This window comes from Artibeus jamaicensis, unplaced genomic scaffold, assembly GCF_021234435.1.
Source record: "Artibeus jamaicensis isolate MK-2021 breed Jamaican fruit bat unplaced genomic scaffold, CSHL_Jam_final contig_327, whole genome shotgun sequence".
Lineage (NCBI taxonomy): Eukaryota > Metazoa > Chordata > Mammalia > Chiroptera > Phyllostomidae > Artibeus > Artibeus jamaicensis.
The window spans coordinates 3,743,145-3,766,740 of NW_026521772.1; the positions used below are offsets into that span (position 1 = coordinate 3,743,145).

At 41.5% G+C, this 23,596-nt stretch overlaps 1 protein-coding gene and 2 non-coding genes across 5 annotated transcripts in view; all 3 read left to right on the forward strand.

Annotated features, from left to right (window-relative positions):
- Positions 1-21,592, forward strand: part of SOAT1 (sterol O-acyltransferase 1) — a 48,814-nt gene extending 27,222 nt beyond the window's left edge. For 2 of the 3 annotated variants that reach the window (XM_037145616.2, XM_037145615.2), the window contains exons 4-16: positions 5,499-5,647; positions 6,772-6,831; positions 8,445-8,552; positions 9,406-9,688; positions 10,439-10,517; positions 11,460-11,541; positions 11,850-11,895; positions 12,579-12,708; positions 14,229-14,326; positions 15,617-15,715; positions 16,969-17,104; positions 17,700-17,845; positions 18,855-21,592. In XM_037145616.2, the coding sequence (XP_037001511.2) occupies positions 5,499-5,647; positions 6,772-6,831; positions 8,445-8,552; positions 9,406-9,688; positions 10,439-10,517; positions 11,460-11,541; positions 11,850-11,895; positions 12,579-12,708; positions 14,229-14,326; positions 15,617-15,715; positions 16,969-17,104; positions 17,700-17,845; positions 18,855-18,911 (1,473 nt within the window). In that variant the 3' untranslated portion in view covers positions 18,912-21,592. The remainder of the gene's footprint in view (positions 1-5,498; positions 5,648-6,771; positions 6,832-8,444; positions 8,553-9,405; positions 9,689-10,438; positions 10,518-11,459; positions 11,542-11,849; positions 11,896-12,578; positions 12,709-14,228; positions 14,327-15,616; positions 15,716-16,968; positions 17,105-17,699; positions 17,846-18,854) is intronic. The other variant, XM_037145614.2, reaches the window with a different exon arrangement.
- LOC119049711 (U6 spliceosomal RNA) lies at positions 10,716-10,822 on the forward strand. The gene has a single exon (XR_005082582.2). It is a non-coding gene; the product is annotated as a U6 spliceosomal RNA (small nuclear RNA).
- On the forward strand, positions 16,707-16,914 carry LOC119049709 (small nucleolar RNA U3). The gene has a single exon (XR_005082581.1). It is a non-coding gene; the product is annotated as a small nucleolar RNA U3 (small nucleolar RNA).
- Positions 21,593-23,596: the final 2,004 nt, after the last annotated feature.

Genomic DNA, 23,596 nt, shown 5'->3' on the forward strand with positions numbered 1-23,596 from the left:
TGAGGACTTCCTCTCACGGCTTGTCACTCACTCTCGTAATCTCTGCTAAAAGCGTTTTTGGACAGTGTCAGTCTATTTGATTTACTGGCAGACTCCTGGAGAGAGAAGTCTAAATATTTTCTGCCCAGAAAGTCTTAGTATTTGTTAACTGCTAGGAATAAGGACTTTCTGGTGTCTGTGTTGAATGGTGACTCATAAAGAAGTGAAGGGGGTGGGTAAAGATGATGGGAAGCAGTATAGGAAGCTATTTGCATAGTTAATCTACCTAAGAAGATTAAGATAAATGTGTTTCAACTCATTAGACTGATAAAATTGTTGTAGTCTAATTTGAATTGGGAGACAGCCAGTATGAATTTTATTTTAAATAAAAAGGGATTTTTATATAATTCAGAGCTCTAATCTCATTAGTTTTTGCTTTATCTTGAAACTTTGGCTTCCTCTCTTAAGGATGGTACAATAATTATCTTAAGACTTATTGCCAAACAAGTTTTTTCTTTTCAGTATGGAAGAGCTGGTTACCGTGCACTATTTAGGACTGTAAACCTCTTCTGTATCGATTCTTTCAAATGAGATGTTTGGAAAAAAACTAAGCTAAATAACACCTTAACCTTTTATGGGATAACCTGCCATTTTCAGGCTACATGTATATCATTAACTTTGGGGGCAGGGGTTTGCTCTTCTCCTTATGGTGCTAATTATGTAGAAAATATTTCCACTGGAAAACAGTGTAATGTAATGTGAACAATAAATGTGAATGTAATGTAGGTCAGGGTTCTGATCCTGGTTGTATAGTTTACAAGTTCTGTGACCTTGGGCAGGTCACTTCACTTGACTTATTCAAGCCTAGATCTCCCATAGGTAAGAGGAATTATATTGTCTACTTCAAAGGTTCTCTGAAGACTAAAACTAATATATAAAAGCCCCCAAGACAGCATCTAGCATATAGCAGCCATTCAATAAATAATAGCCATTACCAATAATAAAAACAAGTGGATTTTAGTTCCTTTCCTTTCATAGCTTCTAGAAAGAAATCAGAGCTGGGTGGTTTTTTAAGATGACTCCTTTCTGCTTTATAATAGACACTGAATAAGCCCCTCAGTGGTGTGGATAGGAGTATAGGGGCCAGGGGTTGGTTTCAAAAGCTGTTTGGAAATATGTTTAACACCCACAGTCTTTCCAGGTGCTTTGCAGAGAGCTGGGTATACAGTGATTAGCAAACAGACATGGTGTTTGAAGTCAGGTGGGGGAGGCAGACTTTAAGACACCAAAAAATAGAGATACATAGAAATTGGAATCGTTTTAAGTGCACTGAAGGGGAAGAGTAAGGCACAGTGTCTTCGGCGGGGTGATTTGTCAGAGAGAGGCCTCTCTGGGGGAGTCAGTTTAGTGTCAGGCTCACACACTGTGTCGTTACCCATTCCGTTGCCTTTGTTGCCCCAAAAGTTCAAGTTTCTGGCTCCGAGCCACTACGAGGTTAGAGGCTTCTCTGTGCAGAGCCAGGCAGTGACTCAGAGAAACAAGTGATTCACGGCCTGCAGTCCGACCGTGTGGAGCCGGGCTGTGTCTCACCGTGTGTTTCTGTCAGCCTACTTTCCAGTCTTTTTCACGCCTTGATGCCTTTGAAAGGCTTGTTTTTATCTATCCGTGAGTGACCCTGCTCTTTTCTTATTTTAAGATTCATTCCAAAATAACCTCTGCTTGGAACCCTTTGTGGAAGACTTATCTTTCTAAAAGTCTGAACATGTTTATAAACCTTGAGTTTATTAAAACGGAGGTTCCCAGTTGCCCTTAAGATAAAATGAAAACTTACTAAAATGACTTAAAGGTCCATCACGATCTACTCCCACGACCCTGTGTCTGGCTTCATCTCGGGTCCCCAGGCGAGACTTCACTGTGTGTCCCAGCCAGAGGGTCTTCGCTTCATGGTGGTGGTTCCCTGTTCCCAGAATCTGAGAAATTATCCATTTTGGCTACTTATTTTAAAAATGGTATTTCTTTGAGTTCTAAAATATAATAATTCTGTTTAATAGATTAAGCACTGGTTTTTCTAGTTTCTAGGTAACTGCTTGCCATCTTTCTTCTGTTGTCCTTCTGTCCATCTGCCTTGGGCTGGGTGAAATGAACAGAGGTGAGATTGGGAAGATGAGCCAATTGGAAAGCCGTCACTTTCTACCTCCTCGTCAGGTTACTGATAAAGATGAGACATTACTCAGATTTACTGTGATCACATTTTGAGTTTCTAATCAAGGCCAGTTTGATATTGTAGAAGGACTCAGAAGGGGGCAGAGGGAGCGTTTCCTGTGTTGCCTTTTCCATTTCCCCTCCCAGTTTTCATCAGTGTTTGGATCCGTGGGAGGAGGCGGCCAAGGAAACTTCCAGGGGCCCCAGCAGTGCCCTTCCTCGTCTCCCACCAGCACCCAAATTCCTCAGAGAAGGAAGGAGGCGTTAAAAAAGGAGTGTCAGGCACCTAGTTAGTGTTGTGCTATGTACAGGAATGTGGCGGGTTTAAGTAGTTACCTTTTAATATTAATGGCACTGAATGACAATTGGCTCCCACTGCTGTTTTATTGGACATTATTTTGTTTCTTTTGTTAGAGGCCAGCTCCGACTGGGCGGGGAGGAGTTGGAGCCACAAGTATCTGTAGTGATAACTGTGCTGTGTGTCTTGCAGCATTTTTTTTGTTTGTTTTGGGCTTTTTTTAAAGTTCACACAACAGTCTAGTGAGTTAGATGTTATTCATCTCAATTCTGTGCACATGTAACTGCTCAGACGAGCGAATAGCTTGCCTCAGGCCACGCAAGGGTGGAGGCAGAATTTGAACCCAGGTCTGCCTGGCTGAAAACTCGTTGTTTCTTTTACTTCTTTATTATTAGTACTAAAAACATCCTTTTCCTTATTATTGTACTAGCTCAAGTACGAATCTATGGACTACTCACCTATAACTTCCACTGCAGGAGAAAAGGACAGGGATTAGTACTTAGATAGGGACCTTGGAGCTCAGCAGACCCAAGCAGTGTTCCTCGCTGTCTGCCGCATCAGAGGTTGGAGCCAGAGAATGGGGAGGGAGGTTGTGAGAGAAACTCACCAAGGAGACATCTGTTACCCCCTTGTTCTAGTCCTTGTGCTGTTGAGATGCCTGTGGTTTTTATTTTTCTGCTTTCTCATTTGGTTCTCCTGTCACTGTCAGCTGTTCTGTGTGGCATTCGCCACACAGGCAATGAGTTATGTCTTTCCTCATTGGTAGACAGTGAGCTCTGGGAGGGCAGGCTGCGTGTGGCTTGTTCCCCAGCACAGGTGCTGGGGAATGGAAGTGCCCCTTGGGATCCGAATCGGTTCAGTCCCCGAGAACCGACCGTGAGTTGGGATAACAAGGTATACCCTCGTTTGTGGGGGGCTGTAAGAGAAGAAAAGGTAGGCATTCTAGAGTGGGAGGGGAACTGAAAGGAACAGGAGGGAGGAGACAAGAAATGGGTACAATTCATAAGAAGCGTCAGTGGGCTGATGGGTAGGAGTAAGGGGTGAAGTGTTAAGAGCTTACGTGGTTTAGACACGCTCCTGCCACCTCCGGTTCTTTCCCGAGCTCCCTTCTTATCACCCCCTTGCTTCAGCCGTGGAGTCCCGCTTGTGGCTATTTATGGCACATGCCAAGGGGGTTCCTGCCTCGGGGCTCTGTACACCCTTGCCGCTCTCTTCCTCGTTCTTTGCCACAGAGATCCACCGACTTTGGCCCACTTAACCCCTTCGCATCGTCACTGTCATCTCATCTTCAGGCTTGCCCTACCCTCTCCATGAGAAATACTCCCCCCCCCCCCCGCAATTTCTTTGCATAACACCACCTGGCCTGCTTTGTTGTCCTGTAAACCAGGGCGCACAGGGACTCGACTCTGTGCCTTGTGGTGCCTCCTGTGCCCAGAGCAGTCTTCAGCGTCCAGCCCTCGGTGGGACGGACACGTTCTCTCCCTTCTCTTCTAGTGTACTTCCCCACGGGGGCATTTTTGTAGCTGGGAAAAGCCCTTTGTGTGTTACCCAGTCCACATCTAGAGATTCAATGAGAAGAGAACCTTTTTTCTTATGTCATTTTGCAGGGGTTGGGGGTAGTTGTGTTTTGGTTAGGGAAACATCCTATTGAAAATTTCGGAATGAAGAGGGGCGTATAATTGAAATGGAACAAACAGGAATGAAAATGAAGTACTATTAGAGAACCTTAATCTGAAAAAATAATTTTATTTATTTTTTTAAATGATTTTATAAGAACCATTTTTCTTTCAGGGAGCATACTCCTGTATTTCGTCCTTAAAACCAGACTACAACATTTACGTTTTCTGGTTTGACTTCTACTTTGCTTCTCTCTGCTTTTTATCATACTGTCTCCTTCTGCCACTTTTCACTTAAAATTAAGTCCTGCTCTTCAAGGTTTCAGCTCCATTCCCAGCTCAGAAAGACATTTCCAACCATCTCATCCTTGTATCTTTGTTGGCCGAACTGCTGTATGTTGTTTAAGTGTCACTGGTGGTTGCATTGCGCTGTGAAACTCCTGTTTGTTACTTATTGGTGCACGTCTTGTATTTCCCATCTCCGTCTCGGCTGTCTGGTGACAGGTGGGACCTTAGTGTATTCTCCCTGGCCCCCAAAGGCATTTGGGAACTATGAGAGACAGCAGTTTGAAAGGCCTCGTATATAGGATCATTAGACACATTGATATTTTTTGGCTTTATTTTTAAAGGTCATGGTGAAACTCTTATAATAGAACATAGAAAACGCTACTTCAGATAGTTTCGGTTTAGCCTAAGTAATTTACTTAAAGGAAAGAGGAATTTTTTCATTGAAGAATTAGTAAGTAACACTTTGTTTTCTTTTATGTAGATGAGTCCTGCCAGTTTAAAAATAGCAACATTTATAATCTGAGCATCTACAGCAGGTAGCCTGTTATAATCCAAAGAAATGTTGGTTTTGCTTCATACAATTTTCAAAAACTGTATGTTAAAAATAGTCTGGGATGAAAATATATAAGAATTTTATATTATGAAAATATACTTAGAGTTAGGTAAACGTACAGCTGTGGAGGTAGGAAGGAACATTATGTAAATGTTGGTAATGTACAGAAATGACATGATCTGAAATATAAACAGTGGGTACTTGGGTGAAGGGGGTGCTGGAGGAGAAGGGGGACCTAAAATAATACTCATACTGATTTTTACTTTCTGTTATTTTCCGGATAAAACTTTGAAGAGGAAAAAAAAAGTAGACTGTCATCTTTGTCCTTTCTGTCGTTTTGGTTTTGTCTATTATTTGTAGTTCCTTTAGTAGGAGATTACTTTATTATCTTGATTTATGCTTAAAATGGTATTTTAAAAGAGACAGAAATCATTTTTCTCTTCTCCTGCGCACTCACCTCAAATGGATTTCTTTAATTCAGCTCTCTTTAAGAGAACCCTTGAGAAAAATGTTAATAACCCGTAAGCACGTGTTAGTTTTAATGTTTGTTTTACAACTTTAGGAGTTAAAGCCATATTTTATGAAGGAAGTTGGCACTCACTTTGACGATTTTGTGACCAATCTCATTGAAAAATCAGCATCGTTGGACAGTGGTGGATGCGCTCTCACGACCTTTTCTGTCCTGGAGGGAGAGAACAACTACAGAGCTAAGTAAGTGTGCGCGAGCAAGTTTCTTTCAATGCAGGAGCCTCCTGCTGTAGTCCAGCGCAGCAGTCAGGGTGCGGACGGCGGTAGGGGGACCTGGGCCCACACCCTGGCGCCCCTTGTCATTAGCTGAGTGTGGCTTTGGGCAAATTATCTGACCACCGGAAGGGCGGCTTTCTTCATCTTAATATATGGATTGTAACAAATGTGCATACTTCAGACTCTGCTGGAACTTCGGCGCTTTTCATTTAAACGGAACAGTGACCCTGTGAGGTGGGCACTATGACTCTGCCTATTACAGATGAGGAACCTGGAGCACAGAGCAGTGCAGTTTTGTCCAGCGTTCCACAGTGGGGATTTGAAGCCAGAGCCCCTGAGTCCCTGCTCTTCACCACAGCGTGACACTGCGTCTCAGTTGCACTCTCTGTGATCCTTGTTAATAAAGTGCATTAGTCTGTATTCTTCTAATTGGTCAGTCATCCAGAGCATGGAGGGAAGGCTGTTGAAGGCCAGTGTGTGCTGGTTTGCCATCCTGTGCTTTCCGTGGCTTTCTGCTTCGGTGGTCTCTGTCCCACCCGTCCTGGAGGACAGTTCTAACCAGGCACAGTCAACGGAAGTGCCCGTGGTACTGCAGAAGGCCCCAGAGAACATGACCATGCTAGATGCTAACAGATTTCAGGAGCTGGAGGCAGCCTTTAAGGTCAGGAGGTTGTTGGGGATTGTCAGAAGTCCTTTGACATCGGAGAGGGTATCATAAATATCAGTGCGTTTTTGAGGACAGATCAGTAACTGTGTGTGTGTTAACTGGAATAAGTATGGCCAGGGGCTCATCTGTGTCCTTAGGGGGAGAAGCAAGAGTGCATGTCTGTGTGACGTCAGGAACTCAAGCCTCTTAGCTGTGCCTCACAGCTCATGCCCCTCCCCGGGTGGTCCTCTGCCCTCGTCCGCACGGTTCAGAGGGGGCAAATGAGGTAATGTGTAGAATGGTGATCCTAGTGACTGACTCCTGGGACAGGCAGTTAATTAATTGTACCTGCTGTAGTTGGTGATACTCTTTTTCTCATTCTTAGGTTTAATTTCTTACAACACTTAAAGTACTTAGATTTTGTTTTAATTTTTGCTCTTCCCAGAGATCTGAGAGCACCTCCAGAACATGGAAAGATTTTTATTTCAAGGCGATCCCTCTTAGAGTAAGTATTTTTTGTGCTTTTGTTAATTATTAGTTTGAATTTAAAAACACTATTCTCTGTTGGAATCACTGCTTAATCTGTGCATATTTAATTACTTTGTTCTGTCTATATTCATAGGAATCACTGGTTTCCATACTTCACTGTGTCTCTTGCTCTTTCTTTTTGATCCCCTGACTCTGCAGCTAGTTTACAGGAGCCATTAGGAATTGGAATGATTCTCTGCCCTTTGGTAAATTCCTTGACGTTGTGCTGCAGAGAACTGGTTACTCAAAGCACTAGAACAAAGTTTTCTATTTAGGTAAACCACATCAAGAGAGTTTTGCTGTTGCTGCCTTCTTGTATATTGATTTTTTAATTTTAATTTAAAAAAAATTCTCACTGGAGGATATGCTTGGGGAGGGGTGAAGGGAGGGAGAAAGAGGAAGAGAAACATCAGCGTGAGAAACATCGACTGGTTTCCTCTCGCATGTGCCTCAACCAGGACAGAACCCGCAACGTAGGTGTGTGCCCTGACCAGGAGTTGAATCTGTAGCCTTTCAGTTGATGGAGCGGAGCGATGCTCCAACCAACTGAGCCACACCTGCCAGGGCTTGATACATTCATTTTTTAATTTATTCTTTGGCTAGCCAGCTTAGAGACTTGATAGTTCTATCAGACTTAGTAGTTATTTTAAACCCTTATTGTGTGGGATTTATTTAAAAAATCAGGCAATGGAAATTAATTGTGGCGACATCATTTGTGAACTGAAAATGAAAGGTGGGTGCACTTTGAGTATGTAATTAATACTTCTTCTGTAATGTTCTATAAGTAGATTCTTCATTCATTCATTCCATTGGAATACTGCTGTAATTTAACATGCATCAGTGTGGGTCACCTGAAATAGTTGGCTGGTGACTCTTAAGTGATTAATGTGCTTTTCTTTTAAAATGCATTGTATAACCCTGACTGGTGTAGCTCAGTGGATTGAGTGCCACCGGCCTGTGAACAAAAGAATTGCTGGTTCGAATCCCAGGCAGGGCACATGCTTGGGTTGCTGGCCAGGTTCTTGGTTGGGGAAGTGCAAGAGACAACCACACATCGATGTTTCTCTCCCTCTCTTTCTCCCTCCTTTCCCCTCTTTCTAAAAATAAATAAATAAATAAATAAATAAATAAATAAAATCCTTTTTAAAGAAAAGATCAAAGAAGATTGTAAAAGCATTTGTATAGACTTGTAGGATGGTAGTTGATTATCATCTATATTATATAAATGCAATCTTAACATCTTGGAAATGGATATGGAGTGGAATGTAAGAATAGGATTTTTTAAAGAAGTTTTTTAGCATTTAAAATAAATGGTTTCCATGTTCCCTGTTTTCAGTGAATGGCCTTTTGCCTACCTCAGAAAACAGGCTTCTGGTAGGTTTTCAAGAACACACAAAAGAAGCGTTATCATTGTCTCGGAAAGGGCCCTGTCCTGAGCTCTTCCATGTGGTTACCTTGGTGGTGTCATTTGCTGTCTCCACATCAGATTTTCTGTTCTGTGGTTGCTATTTGAGAGGTTTTTGAAGGGTGTATTAAGGGTCTTCTGGACCGCTTTAACGTCTTTAATATATGGTGTGTCTGCATTTGCAGTGAGCTGTTCGAGGTGGACCACATCAGAACAATATATCACATGTTCATTGCCCTCCTCATTCTCTTTGCCCTCAGCACCCTTGCGGTAGATTACATCGATGAAGGGAGGTAAGACGAGGATGGAGGGCTGCTGGACTCACAGGGTGCTGGAAGTTTTCACTGTGTTGACGTTTCGGTAGAAGGTCATTGGGTTAAATTTGCTTCAGAAAATTCCAAAGCAGCTGATTTGAGGTTGAGGTTCCTCTCTCTTAAAAAAATATAATTAAGAAGGAAATTAGAAGTTTCATTACTTCTACTTTTTAAATGGTCTATTTGAAGAGACTATAATTAGTTTCTAGACAATTTTCCTAAATGGGAGAATTTTATATACAGGACTTACCGATTTTTCTACTTTGGTATGCATTTCAGATTGGTACTAAAAATAAGTAGCTTATTAGAATTTAACATTTAAGAAACAATTCTTTTTAATATAAAAATCAAATTATAACTATAAAAAATGACTGTGGTAATCATACACTGAACTGTATGCTTATTAGAAAATTAAATTTGGAGGTAATGTTACATTAATAGATTTTTTAATTATACCTATTTTCTTCTGAAAAATCTTTTGTACCTAACAGTGATTGCTATTTGAATACTTTAAATTTAAATACTAACTTCACCATAGAATATTTTAGAGTTTAAAATGTACTGATGTGAGAATCCAGCCTTTGAGAAGTCCGAAGTCTTAACGTTTTAGTTACCTTAGGCGTGTGATGTTCAAAGACCTGTGAGCCTGGGGCTTCTAGAGAGTTGGTTGGAATACGCTGGGAAGCAGTCTCACAGGCCATTCTCCGTCCAGCACAGTAATGTGCTGGGTTTCCCAAAGTTGAGTTTTGGGCCTGAAAGTTTTGAAATCTGTGAGTCAATGCATACTTTAAAAAATGTGCTTTTGTGTCTTTCCTCTGTGCTTCCCCCCCAGGCTGGTGCTTGAGTTCAGTCTTATATTTTACGCTTTCGGCCAGTTCCCCGTGGTCATGTTCACATGGTCGGCCATGTTCTTGAGTGTGCTTGCTGTGCCCTATTTCATCTTCCAGCGCTGGGCCAGAAGCTACAGGGAGAGCGCGCACCCGGTGATGCACACTTTCTTCCACGGCTTGCTGTTCGTCGCCTTCCAGTCTGCCGTTCTAGGGTGCGGGCCCACATACGTTGTGTTGGCGTATAAGCTGCCCCCCGCCTCCCGGTGCATTATTATATTTGAACAGGTGAGGTCCCGCACACTGCCCAGTGCCGTGCTGTGCTCAGTTAAAATGATTGGTATAGCAACACCAATTCCGTCATTATTTGAAGCATAATACTGAGGTTCTATTCTTTTTAGTAGTTTCAGTTGGATAAATTCCTGTATCTGGTTCTTTTGCCATTGTCTGAAATTAAAATGTTAAACTAGTTCATCTCATAAACTTGTTCTAGCTTCTGTGTTCTCTGATTTCCCATAATCGAAATCTTGTTGGACTTTCCTGGATGAGTTCAAATTTTGTTCTTGAATACTTTTTGTAGTAGTTGCCTGTGCTGTAAAATATTTTTGTAATTAAAAACCTTTGAAATGGCATGAGTCATTGTTTCGTCATATAGCCGTTCCCATGTAAAGAAGGAATTTATTTCGTTCATGCACCCCCTTCGGATTCCCTGTGTCGGCTGTCCATGTGCTGTGTTCGGCTGATGGAAAGGCCCGTGACAGGAGGCTTTCCTTCAATAGGCTTCTGATTTCTCTATTTCTAATATGCCTGTGGTAGCACCGTTAGATGCAGAATAGTACGTCAGTATCACAACTTTCTTCAGAGGTTTTTCATTTGCTTTATTCCATAAAAGTGAACTTGAGTTGGCATGTGCAGTATTAAAATATTCCTTATCGTGACTGTAATCTAGTGTTCTGGAGCTGCTTGTATGAGAGAAGACAAGGGTAGGAGATCATTGTTTACATTAATCGATTTTCTCCCTCTCCCCTTCTTTTTTAGATCCGTTTCATAATGAAGGCCCATTCATTTTTCAGAGAAAACGTGCCTCGGGTGCTGAGTTCAGCTAAGGAGAAATCAAGTAGGTGGTTCTGCTACATCAAAGGGTTATTCATAGGGTATTTCAGCCCTCGGTGTTTCCTGGGATGGCCTGTTGCATTTTGCAGAATTATGTTTGATTTTAAATATACAGGATCCCCATCGATTTGGAAGACTGTGTCAGTATTTCCTGATTGTTTCTGTTTTGCCTTGGTACCTGCCTTTTAAAAACACTGATCATGTGCTCGGTTCGGCAGCACATATACTAAAATTGGAACGATACAGAGAAGATTAGCATGGCCCCTGTGCAAGGATGACATGCAAATTCATGAAGCGTTCCATATTTTTAAGCCAGGCGGTGAAAGACAAGTACCATATGATCTCACCTCTAACAGGAAGCAAAACAACAAAACAAACAAGCAAGCAAAATAAAAACAACGACACTGAAATAAAGAACAGGGGGACAGTGACCGGAGGGGAGAGGGGAGGGAATTTCAGGGGGAAAAGGGGAAGGATTTACAGGAACTAGTATAAAGGACACATGGACAACAACTAAGGGGGGTGAAAATGGGAGGGAGGAGGGGGGTCCGGGGGGCGGTGGGCTGGGATGGCAGTAAAAGACAGAATACTGTAATTGAAAAATAATTAAATGAAATAGCCAAATAAACAATACAACTTGTCAGTTAAATACAAAAACCACTGATCATTAGTCACTTGTAAGTCTGGGTAATTTTTGTAGAATGTTAATATACTCACTATGCCCATGTGTGCTTATTACTCTTTGACTCTTTGAATTGCTGCTTTAAGCTCTAGGAGTTAACCTGTAAGTCACAGGAATAACTCAGTGTGGAGGAATTGCTGTGTTATTACCAGAATAAGAAGTCGCTATTTGGGGAGGTCATTTTTTTGCTTCCCTCTTCTGGTCTTGCTTTCCCTGTTTAGTTTTGCTGAGAGCTCCTGACCTAAGCACAGTTTTCCCTCCCAGGCACCATCCCAGTGCCCACAGTCAACCAGTACTTGTACTTCTTGTTCGCGCCTACCCTCATCTACCGGGACAGCTATCCCAGGTAACGGCACTCACACCGAGAGGCACAGAGGCAGTGAGCACCTTAACTGTGGGGGCGGGTGGCCAGGGGGGCAGGGAGGGGCCGCTCACGGAGGGCTCCAGGGACTAGAGAGTGCGTTTTCATGTCCTCGCTGCCCGGGGAGCCCCAAATGGTGATTCTAGCAACCCCACTTGCTCACAGTTATTTGGGACAGAATTATACAAGCATCTCCTATGCCAAAAAGTGTTGTACGTGGGAAAATACTGTGAGGATTTTCGTTAAGGTTCAGTGTTTTATCTAGAAAACTTACTTTGTTGCTTCCTTTGTAGGACCCCCACTATCAGATGGGGTTACGTCGTTACGCAGTTTGCCCAGGTAAGTTTTTCTCCCCGCTCCTTCCTAAGGTTTGGCAGTTGGGGGGAGATGAGGATTTGAATCCGTTATGATCATTTAATCTATTTAGAGTATTGGTAAAGGGGTGTCAGTGGGGACCTGTACAGCACTTCCCAAGGTTTTTAAATGATTCCCAGTATAGTGAACGGTGTTTGCTTTGCCAACATCAAAAACAATTTTCTTCACATCTAAAACAATTTATTTTAATGAAGGTAATTCCATTTGGTTACTTCAGTTTCATTAATTTCCCTCTCCCTTCCTGTTTTTATATTTTTGGTTATATATGTGGGTGGGTAGGATCTGACACTCCCCCCAGCTCTCCTCCACCCCTTATTGGAATCAAATCCCAGAAGATTCCATTTCAAATTCTTGTCTCAATCAATACCCACTTACGAGGTAAATTTTTTTGTTATGGATTCATGTAGCAGGAAAAGCAGGTTCCTAAGGGTCTGATCTTTAAAAAATGCCATTTGGTCAAGGTTTGGGGAAAGGTGTGGTAGAAACCAGGTGTGGAGTAACACCTGAGGGGCACAGTTCGGCAGTCTCATGCTGCACTACTGTTAAAAGAAAATATGTAAACATTCCGGGTCACGTGTATCTTAAGGAAAATCGCCAGCCTTCCTCGTCAAGCCCTCATTCTGACACCCACACCTTTGCTGTTCCAGGTGTTCGGCTGCTTGTTTTACATGTACTACATCTTCGAAAGGCTCTGCGCCCCCCTGTTTCGGAATATCAAGCAGGAGCCCTTCAGTGCTCGTGTTCTGGTCCTTTGTATATTTAACTCCATGTTGCCAGGTAATGAGGGTGCTGTTGAATTTGGCCACTCGTTAAATTGCAAGGAAAATAGAGAGCTGTTGTACCTTTGATTTACCTGCTTTTCACCATAAACTCGTCTGCATATCTGTACCCATCTTGATCTTTCCATAAATGCAGCATATTTTGGTCTTAGGCCCATTTTTATCACTGGTCTTCTGGCTTTCACTCAAGCTGCTTTCTCTGACCAGGTAATGCATATTTATGCTTTATTCCCCATCGTCTTGCTCCCAATCCAACCAGGCCACTGAAATAGCCTTTGATAAAATCACTAGGAATTTCCTGATTCTAAACCCAGTGGGTGCCACAGCCCTGATTCTGGTCTCCACGAAACACCGTCAGTTGTAGACCGTGTCTTAAAATCCCCCCTTGCCACTCTTCATTTTCTGTCTCTCCATCCATGCTTCGGTCTTAACCACTTCTTCTGACTTGCTTCATTCCCTGCTACATTTCCGGTGCTGATGACACAGCATTACAAGACATACTGTCTACCCTCTGGAAGCTTGCAGTCTAATTATACATACCATTTTCTTTACTCTTCACTTTACTGATGAAATGTTAGTAACATTTTCCATGATCACCTGCTCTCTTCCTTCTCTCTCTGGTTGCTCACCAAGATTTACTCCAGTAAGTTTGTTATCTGTCCCTCTAATAGTGTATGTGTTACATACTTGTGTGTCTTCCTCACCAGGCTACAAATTCTTTGAGATCAAGGATTGTGTCTTACAGCTACTCAGCCAGTCACAGTCTCTCCCATGTTCTCTAACCCACAGCAGATGCTTTATAAATATCGTTTGAATGAATAAGTGAATGAAAGGGGTGGGCATGTAAATGGGTGTTTTACATCGTAGTGTGGTATATACTACATAAGGAGGATAAACAAAGTGCTGATTAACTTTGTTTCATGTTGGAGATGACATTCAACATCGGTATTGGAGATAAATAGGCAATCGCTTGCCAGAGAAGTGGTGGGAAGGTGCTTGCGGGTAGTGGGATGGATGCAAAGGCACAGACTGACTTTAGAACGGCCGAAGTCCAGTTGGGGGGTGTTTGCAGCACTGAGAGTGGAGTTGGAGCTAAGTGCCCTTGTCACTATGGACATGTAGGCCTGGGTAATTCTTTGTTTCGGGGGACTTTGTGCCTTGAGTTGCGACAACCAAAAATGTCTCCAGAGTTGCCAAATGTCCCTTGGGAGGTGGGAGACAGAATCTCCCCCCGTTTTAAACTGGTTTATAGGAATGCGTGAGGGCCACATTTGAAAGGGCCTTGGGTATCAAGTTAAGCCATACATCTAGGCATTTCTGTCAAAAACAGGCTGGGTCATTGGTCATCTGTAAAACCCATTTGGAAGGAAGTTACTTTGTAAAACTAAAATAATTTACGAAGAACACTGTAATCTCTGGAATGGGTAAGCTGGAATAATAATTTTTATTTGAGTTAGACAGGTGGTGACATCATTAACGTCTACGTGGAAAGACTCAGTGTTGTTCGTTTTATTTTAGGTGTACTGGCACAGTTACTTGTTTTTTTTTCCTTTTTGCACTGTTGGCTCAATGCCTTTGCTGAGATGTTACGCTTTGGCGACAGAATGTTTTATAAGGTAATATATACTTAAACTCACTTTTCTTTTCACCCTTTATTATGTCCTTGTCAGGTATTTGAGCACTCTTGGCTTCTAGCTTTTTAACACGAACATTGTGAAATCACTTTCCCCCCCATGTTTTACCAGTACTGATAAGTTCGAATTCTGATATCAGTGCAATTATTCAAGCCTTCTCTTTTGCCTCAGAGGCCCTCCACTTTCATGTGGTTTTCCCTGGAGCCTGCATTGGTGATCACAGTAGGAAAGCATGTGTCCAGAGGGGTTAAGAGACTTTGCCAACTGTTTATTCCCTTGAGATTGTCTGGTGTGGCACGAGTAATTTTAGCAAATTATTCCACTTTAGGTCGTTGAAGAAAGAAAATAACTTTGTCCTCTTTTATATCTGCAAGGCTTTAATTCTGCTTCAGATAGTATTCTGTACTTCCAAAGTTGGAATTAAGTTCTAGACTAGAGCCCAGGTCTAGAGTTTTGTTGGTTTGTTGTGGTTTTGTTAGCCCTTTAAGCCCACCACTCCTTTCTCAAAGAGACAGTGAGCATAGGGTGTGTGTTTTAGACGCCTGAGTCCATTGGTCTCATCTTAAGGTAGGGAGGGAGCGACATACTCAAAGGAGCACCAGGGTTGGGAGGCAGCCACCTCCTAGCTCACTCCCTGTACATACAGCTTAAGTTTTTCTGCCGGACACCAGCAGACAGCTCTCCAGTGTGAGCATATGCCAAAGTCCGTGTGACCTTAGAATTCCCTCAGTGTGTTTTCGAGAGGGAGGGAGGATTTGTGGATTGCTATTTAAAGGAATACTGGGTTTAACCATTGTATATGTTCTGTGTCTTCCACTGTAAGACAAAATAAAGTCATCTATAGAACTAAAATTTATATCCTATTCGACACTCATAACCAAAATATCTTTTAAGATTTTTCTGACATCAGCCCTGGCCGGTGTGGCTCAGTGGATTGAGTGCAGGCCTGCGAACCAAAGGATCGCCCATTGGATTCCCAGTCAGGGCGCACACCTGGGTTGCGGGCCACGTCCCCATTTGGGGGCGTGAGAGAGGTGACCAATCGATGTTTCTCTCTTTTTCTCCTTCCCTTCTCCTCTCTGAAAATCAACAAATTTTTTAAAGAAAGTTTTTTCTGACATCAGTGTAGGGACTAACAATTTACCAAAACATACTCTTGGAGATTACGTGTGTATGTTCTTTGGGAAGGTTCAGAGTTTTTTGCTGTGGTTCTGGGTGTGTGTAGTGTACGTGTGGTGTGTGTACAGTTCTATCGCTTCCCCTTTCCCGCAGGATTGGTGGAACTCCACCTCCTACTCCAACTACTACCGGACCTGGAACGTGGTGGTGCATGACTGGCTGTACTACTATGCCTACAAGGACTTCCTCTGGGTAAGCAGTGAGGTTCAGCTGGTGGTGTTCAAGAAACGGAGATTCGGCTCCAGGAAGTGTTGGTGTTGCAGGGAATACTAAGATGCTGTGCTTAGTGTCTTCGGTTCCCTTGTGAGCCCCGTAGGTCTAAGAAACCTTCTGCTTTGAATAGTACTGCTTAGACCAGTATGGACCCTTGCTGGGTCTCATACCAGGTTTTTGCTCTGGATTTTATTTTATAGAATTAGACAAAGTAGGAATGCATGCAAGCATTTGGAGAAGTTGAAATGATCCGGTACTTATGGGCCATTTCTTACGAATCTCACTGCTAACGTATCATCTCCCTCCAACTTTTTCTTTTCTTTCTCCCCCCTACCTTTTTTTTTTTGGTCTGTTAAAACTGGAGAAACACCCATGTTTGGATTTATATCTCTCCGGTTGGTCATTGTAGGGGAGAGGGGTTCTTTGTGACATTCCCCAGAGCAGAATGTATTTAATGTGATGCAGTGTAACATTGAATCTCGTGGTTAACACCAGTCACCAGTATCTCCAGATTATTGGCAAGGGATTGCGTGTATTTGAGTGTTCCTTCACTTATATATTTAGTTTCACTATGGACAAGGCAAGTCTCTTTCTGAATCTTAGTTTTGTTACCTGTAAAAATGGAGAGGATGCCTGCCCTATGTACCATACTGCGTTATGCTAAGGTTGAGGCTTGATGTGTTCGTTATTATACAGAAACTGTGTTTTGTCAATCAGAGTGACTTGTAAGTTACTAATGTTTTTTAAAATATGCCCAGATCTTTTTTCATCATTGATTGTTTTGAAAATGGCTCATTTTAGTAAAATCAGGATTTTCAAGCATAGATGTTTCTATAATTATTATAATACATTTGCATTATAGATTGGAAATCACATGTAAATATAGTTAAATAGATGCCTTTAGCATGTGGTAATCATAAATCTTATGTAGTTCATGCTTAATTATTGACTTTTTCAAAACTACTGCCTTCAGACTATACTTTCAGGGATCGTTTCTGTAGTTTGCTGCTAGAGGGGTCTCTCTGAGTGCACAGAGTGCCCCAAACCACGAGGAGGAGGCGTAGCCTTCTCTCCCGAGTGTGAAGCCAGCCTTCGGTGTTGCTCTTGCAACTGCTGGTGACCAGTGATGGTTGTTCTTCTCTTCCTTTGGGGGCGGGGGAGGGTGCAGTCTGCGTGGTAAAACAAAGAAATAAAAACAAAACCTGCTGTCTAAAGTTTCCCTTTTGCCCCAGTTATTCAGTAAGAGATTCAAGACCGCGGCCATGTTAGCTGTCTTTGCCGTGTCTGCCGTCGTGCACGAATATATTTTGGCTGTTTGCTTGAACTTCTTCTACCCAGTGCTCTTCGTGCTCTTCATGTTCTTTGGAAGTAAGTACCGTGGCACGCTTTGCGGACTGAGTGTGATGCCAAGAGAGGAATTTACCAAATAGTGTAAAATCAGTGTAGAAAACTCAACGTCAGCAATACTACCATCTCAAGGCAGTGCCTGCTTAGCAGAGGGTAAGAACATTGGTTTTGAGTAATTACACACAACTCTGGTGGTTCAAGATGCTTCCACTCGGAAGCAGAGAAGTGAACTAGATATTGTCTTGAGGACTGTTGGTAACACTGATTTGGTAGGTCATGAAAACTATAAAAACTAGCTTCCCTATTCTTCAACTTTGTCATTGTTCACTGCTGAAAAAAACTGACCCTTCTTTGGGTGGTGGGGGGACAGGTTAGACTATGGTGAGCCCCTGAAATATATTTTCATCTGTTCTAAGTGCTGTCTGATTTCCACTGAATCACTGATTGATAAACTTCAACACTGAAGCTTCATCTTTATCTATAGGACCGGTGGCCAGAATAAAACACATATGTACACAGTTGATGCTCACTGTGATAAACAGACGATTATAGCAGATATCTGAGGCTCTTTATAGACTGTTTTGATAAATGTGTTTTTTTATCTTCTTAACTTCAGTGGCTTTCAACTTCATCGCCAATGACAGTCGGAAAAGGCCAATTTGGAACGTCATGATGTGGACGTCCCTTTTCGCAGGCCAAGGAGTCCTCCTGTGCTTTTATTCTCAAGAGTGGTATGCGCGTCAGCACTGTCCTCTGAAAAATGTGAGTCATCAGTCAGGCTGGAGGGGACAAGAGACTTGTTTGTACCCGATTGTTAGGGTTGGAGGGCAGTCTTAAGGGGAAGGAGAGTAGTAGAGACAGTGATGAATTAATGTTAAGGGGAGAGAAACATTAGCTTGTTATCTGATCTTACTGCATTGTCCTTGGAATTTTTCTTTGCTTTTCTTCACTTTGAGCTCTCCTATTTCTTGGTTCTCTTCTTTTTTTTTTTTCTCTGTTACTAGTTTTTCTTTAGCTCCTTCTGTTTTTCTTCCTGTGTCCTAAAACAGGGTTTTCCACCACACGTACTCCTAAACAAACATGTCTTTCTATCTCTTCCTTTCCAGACTGTTAACTCTTTGTAAAAATGTCCAGCTACACTCATACGCCTAGGATCCCAGTTCCCTCGATTCTTCAGTTGTCATTTCATTAGTCTTGATTATGTAAGAGTCTCATTCTTAGAGCTTGGGCTTTTAGCTGTGTATGGAAACTCCCAAGTATTTATGGGTGCCTTCTTTGTACCTCTCTCTGGGTATTTCTCACAGGCAGCACCTATAACTGAGGATGCCAGCAATCAAATTAGTCTGTTTCTTTGCCAAAGCTTCTCCTGTCTACACGGTTTTCGTTGTGCTGCCCAAATGCGCTCTCCTTATTTCCTGTCACTTCCCCTGTGCATTTGAACTAACTGCTCTAGACTGTGAGAAGTAGGTGTGCTAAAAATAAAACGCAAGACGGGTAAAGAGGTAATACCTGTTTGAAACTGGGTCAGAAGTGCCATTGTGTAGGGTTTGCTGGACTTCAAAAATCTTCATGTAAAGCTTCTAAATCAAGTCTGTGCTATAGATAAAGATAATGACCCATCTTGTGAATTACGGGGCTGCTTGAAACTTAAAGGTTGCTGCAATTCCGGGAGGCATTTTAAGAGGTGTAGAGCATGTAGCAGTAATGCCCCTCCCCCCCATCTCATGCACACAGTACACACAAGTAAACTGTGTTTCTGTTTTCCTCGAAGCCAACATTTTTGGATTACATCCGGCCACGCTCCTGGACTTGCCGTTACGAATTTTAGAAGCTTGGACTTGGTTTATTCCTTGACACTGAAGATTGGCTATTCTGCCTGATTTGGGGCCAGTGTCTCTTTCCAGCGGTTACCAATGAAGTGCTTTGTTATTCGCGGACCACGCCAGACCCGACAGATGATGACTCACCCCATTCCCAGGTCGTCTGGAGCTGAGCTGTTGGACATTTACTGGAATTATGTACACTTAAGCAGTACTTTTTTTGGGGGGCAGGGGGTTGGGGGAGAAGGAAGCCTTATAACTAACATAATGACAGATTTTTGCTGGGTCATATTAGCTTAAGCCTCAGAAATGATATCTGTGTTGTTTCTTGACTGTCTAATCAGAGACTAAACATCATGTTTTCTTGGCCACTGAATTAGCCAAAACACTTACAAAGAAGTCATTGAAATACCTCTGGCTTAGAAATTTTTTCATGCACACTGTTGGAATGCATGTTGATTAAGCATGCAATTGGGAAAGAAGAGAAAATTTGGAATGTTTTTCTATTTCTAGTAGAAAGAGAGAAAATACCTACTTTCTAAAGATAATCTTATTGTATATCCTAATTTTTTTTTTTTTGAAGTTTGACTCTATCCCAGTTTTATCTTCTTTTCACTAAACAGTGTAGGTCATGGTTACTGTGAAGCAAAATTATACCTTTCACCTCAAATTCTTGAGTATGATTTCATAATATTATACCTTGAGATGAACAGAAGTAGGAAGGGAAAGAGAAAGAAGGCACAGGACAAAAAAATGTCTTTTTATAACTTGGAGAGTAATTTTTTAAAACGACTTGCAGAATCAGTCAAGCGTTTAAATTACTTTATCACAGAACTTTAAGTTATTTAAAATATCCTTTGGTACAGTTATTTTGTTGTCTAATAAATACTGACTTGAATTATTTTGCAGGCTAGTAAGCCTGTAACAGAAGTGTTAATCACCTCCATTAATGTTATATTGATTATTAAAGATCCAGAAGCTGGCTTCTGTATTGGTTCGATTATTGTACTTTTAATGGTAGTAGGGTTTCGATGAAACAAACTGCTGTGTGATCATTTTCAAGAACATGTACCCTGTTGTGTGGTGTTCCTGTGTTATGAGATGCCCATTGCTAGTGGTGAGTGGTGCAGCGGAATGATTTTGTCTGTATGTCTGAGGGGTGGTCGTGTTCGTAAAGATTGAGCATTGCAAGGAATGTCAGAGACCTTGTATGTGGTTCAGCTCTCCACCCAAAGAAGTAAGACGTAAATTATTCAAGAGATGGTTGTTACTTGGAATAGCCCATCTGATGGGCTCTCTTGGTATTCTAGCAGGCCTCCTGCTGTCCAGAAATTTTTGGAAGTCTTTTCTGAGTTATTTTAAAGGTGGTTGGAGCCTCACAAGAAGTTAAGAAGAGTTTCTTAATAGTCACAACTTAATTTATACTACAAGTACCCACTTCAGTCACCTATTTTATTCCCCGTACTTTAGGTCCAAATGAAGTTAGGCAGTTTTTACACATCAAATCCAGCTTGAACAGACAAAAGTGTACCTCGAAGGAGGTTATCTTCCATCAGGTTCCACTAAGTATCTGTCAAGTAGTCTTGTGATTGTTATGGAACCATAACCCCGAAACAAGACTGCTGTAATATTGCTTCTAATTTCTGGTGATTTTATTAACAATTAAAATGACTATATTTTAAATTGTAGTCAACCACTTAAATTTATAACTGCATTTAAACTATAATGAGGGAGCCGAGAAAATGAGGTTGGTGGAAGACTTGGGTGTGAATGAGCCAATGCGTTGAAGCGAGAGAATGGAATCCTCGGGTCTGTGTTTCTGTGAAGCACAGCAGACGTGCAGCTCACAGCAGGGGCCTGGTCGCTCCGGACTGACTCCGGACTGACTCCGAACACTGTATTTGTTGGGCTGATTGTGGCTGTTAAAAAAACAAACAAAACAACCTCGTTTTCCTTTTGTGTATTAGTGATTTTTAAAACTACTTACTAATGTATTTGGGGAAGATTTATTGATTTCCCCCTTGCTAAAATTTCCCCCTTTAGCAGTTTCTCTTGCTAAAATTATTTTCAGTTACTGGATGATACCTTTTTTCTTTGAAAAGTAGTTAAGTTTAAATTTTCTTTTCCGTAAGAAATATTAAGGATAGAAACTATTTTTGGAGTGTTATCCAAGAGAACAACTAAAATCTCTAATTTTGCCATAAATGTGTTAGATGTTTTTATTCTCAAGGAAAAGGAGAATAAAATTATTAGTGAAGGAAAATGGAAATTTTTTTTGGCTTTTGGTGGATTCATTTACTGCAGTTGCCTTGTGTTAGAATTTAACTAGAAAACTAAGGCTATTTTTAACCTGTTGGTAACCTACAGCATTTGAAAGCAAAAGGAGTGGGGAAATGTCCTATTTGTTTTTTAATTGTTGCAGAGTAAGAGTGAATAACCGTGACAGGTTAAAGTGCGGTGAGTGAATGTTCTATATTTGCAAACAGATTATGTTTTACAAGTGACTCATTTAGTATAGGCAATTTTAATCATAATACCAAAACCATATTTGCCTGAAAAATTGAATCCTGAAGTCTTATAGAAAACATAATAGAACACTGTGTTTAAAAGGTAGTCATGTGGGTGATACAACCTAAACAGATACCATTTATGAATTGTTGTCGAAGTCTCATTCAGGAAGATAATCTTTGTTTTGTGTGGTCATAAGTAATTTTGAATAAAGTTCATTGTTTTGTGTGGTGAACAGAAATGAAGGTAAACGTATATAACTGTAGAAACCCAGGGGCCTAAACAATTACAAAAAAACTATCACACTTCAGCCCAATGTGTGAAGCAGGTAAAGTACAGCTGCTTCTGGTCGAGGTAGAGATGGGGGTGCTGGAGCCTGTTGTGTTTGTGCACCCGTTTTCCCCTCCCACCCGCAGTCGGAAAACCAGTGGTGCAGGGAGAAGAGAGTGCGCCCTGACTTTCATTTAGGGCAGCCCCATACTGCCTAGCAGTGTGCCCCTGAGTGAAGTTGCTTCATGGATCAGAGCCACAGTTTTCCTCATCTGTAAAATGGGATAATAACTGCCTCACAGGGTTGTTGCCAAGCACAAGCCCTGGCAGAAATTGGACCTCATTATTTTCTTATCCTCCATAAAGTTTAAACCTAAACCCTTATGATCTCATTGGAATCCTTTTTAAAAAGTGAATGGTTCACCCTGGTTGGTGTGGCTTAGTGGACTGAGTGCTGGCCTGCAAATCAAAGGGTTACTGGTTCAATTCCTAGTCAGGGCACATGCCTGGGTTGTGGGTCAGGTCCCTGGTAGGGGGCACTTGAGAGGCAACCACATATTGATGTTCCCTTTCTCCTCTTCCCCTTTCTCTAAAAATAAATATTTTTAAAAAAAATGGATTTCAAATGCTGCCAACTTCCAAAAATATGTGCTGTGCTTTGCTTTGCAGACTCTCAGGATGATGTGAATTGGTATTGCACCCTGACTGAGGTAACAGGCTTTCCATAATGGAACCGACAAGAATTTCATGAGATTGTTAAAGGCTCTCACCGATGTTTCCATCTGTCAAATGTCTTTCCCAGTTTATTGCCCAGCATTAGGGTAGGGTCCCAAGCCTGTTTTATAAAGAAATACATTTCTGCTCTTACCTACTCAAGTGTTTAGAACGAGTATGTATATTTTTTATTTAAGTTTTAGAATTTACGGAGAGGAAAGAAACTAACGAGGCCTTATTTCTGCCAGTTTAAAGAATGTGTGTAATCTTGGAAGGCAGAAGAAATTTCTTAATGGAGGATAGTTCATATTAAGTGATTTGCTTACTAATCTGCAAAATTTCATGTAATTTATGTAGTTTATATACGGTTTGTATGTATGTATGGTATATAATATATATATATATATATATATATATATATATATATATATATATATATATATACACACATACACACACACACACCATTGAAGAACTGTCTTGGACATCATTTTGTGAATCTTATCTCTTTATGTTTATGGCTCAGAAATGGAAGGAATGGGAACATGGCTTTGAGGAATGGTAATACCATAAGCTTACGTAAGTTATTTGTGAAGCTTATATATTTGGTTAGCTTCTAACATCACTAAAGTTCCTGTAGTGCTTGGAGCCCAGTTTGTAAAGGACGTGAAATGTCTGTACGGCTACTCTCGTTGCAACAGGGAGAGGGAAGCCCTTCTCCCTCTGTTCATCCATCCCCTTCCCCACTGGAAGTTGAATGTCCAGGAAATCAGTAAATGATAAAATCGATAGGCCAGTAGGGAAGCTATACAATCTATATAATCTACTAAATACTTAATACTGTTTCATTTTTTTTCCTGTAAAATACAGACTCTAATAGCTAGTTTGGATTTGAGAAAAAGGGTTAATTTCAGAAGCGATAAAAGCTTTAAAAAATGTACAACTGCCTCTCTACTCCCTTTTTCTAAATGCTTTCTTCCTTATTTCTACATCCTTACATTGACATTTCTTCAATCAACATGCCCTTTAAGCTAACAGATACTTCACTGTGCTCCCGGTGTTCTTTTGTTTGTTTTAATGAGGTGGTAGGTGTACTTTTCTCTTTGTCCGAAATAACTTGCAACACGAGGCAGTTCCGGGCACCCAGCTGTGTAGGGAAGCAGTTTGAACTCCCTGGTGCCGAGGGGCCAGGGCCTGGGTG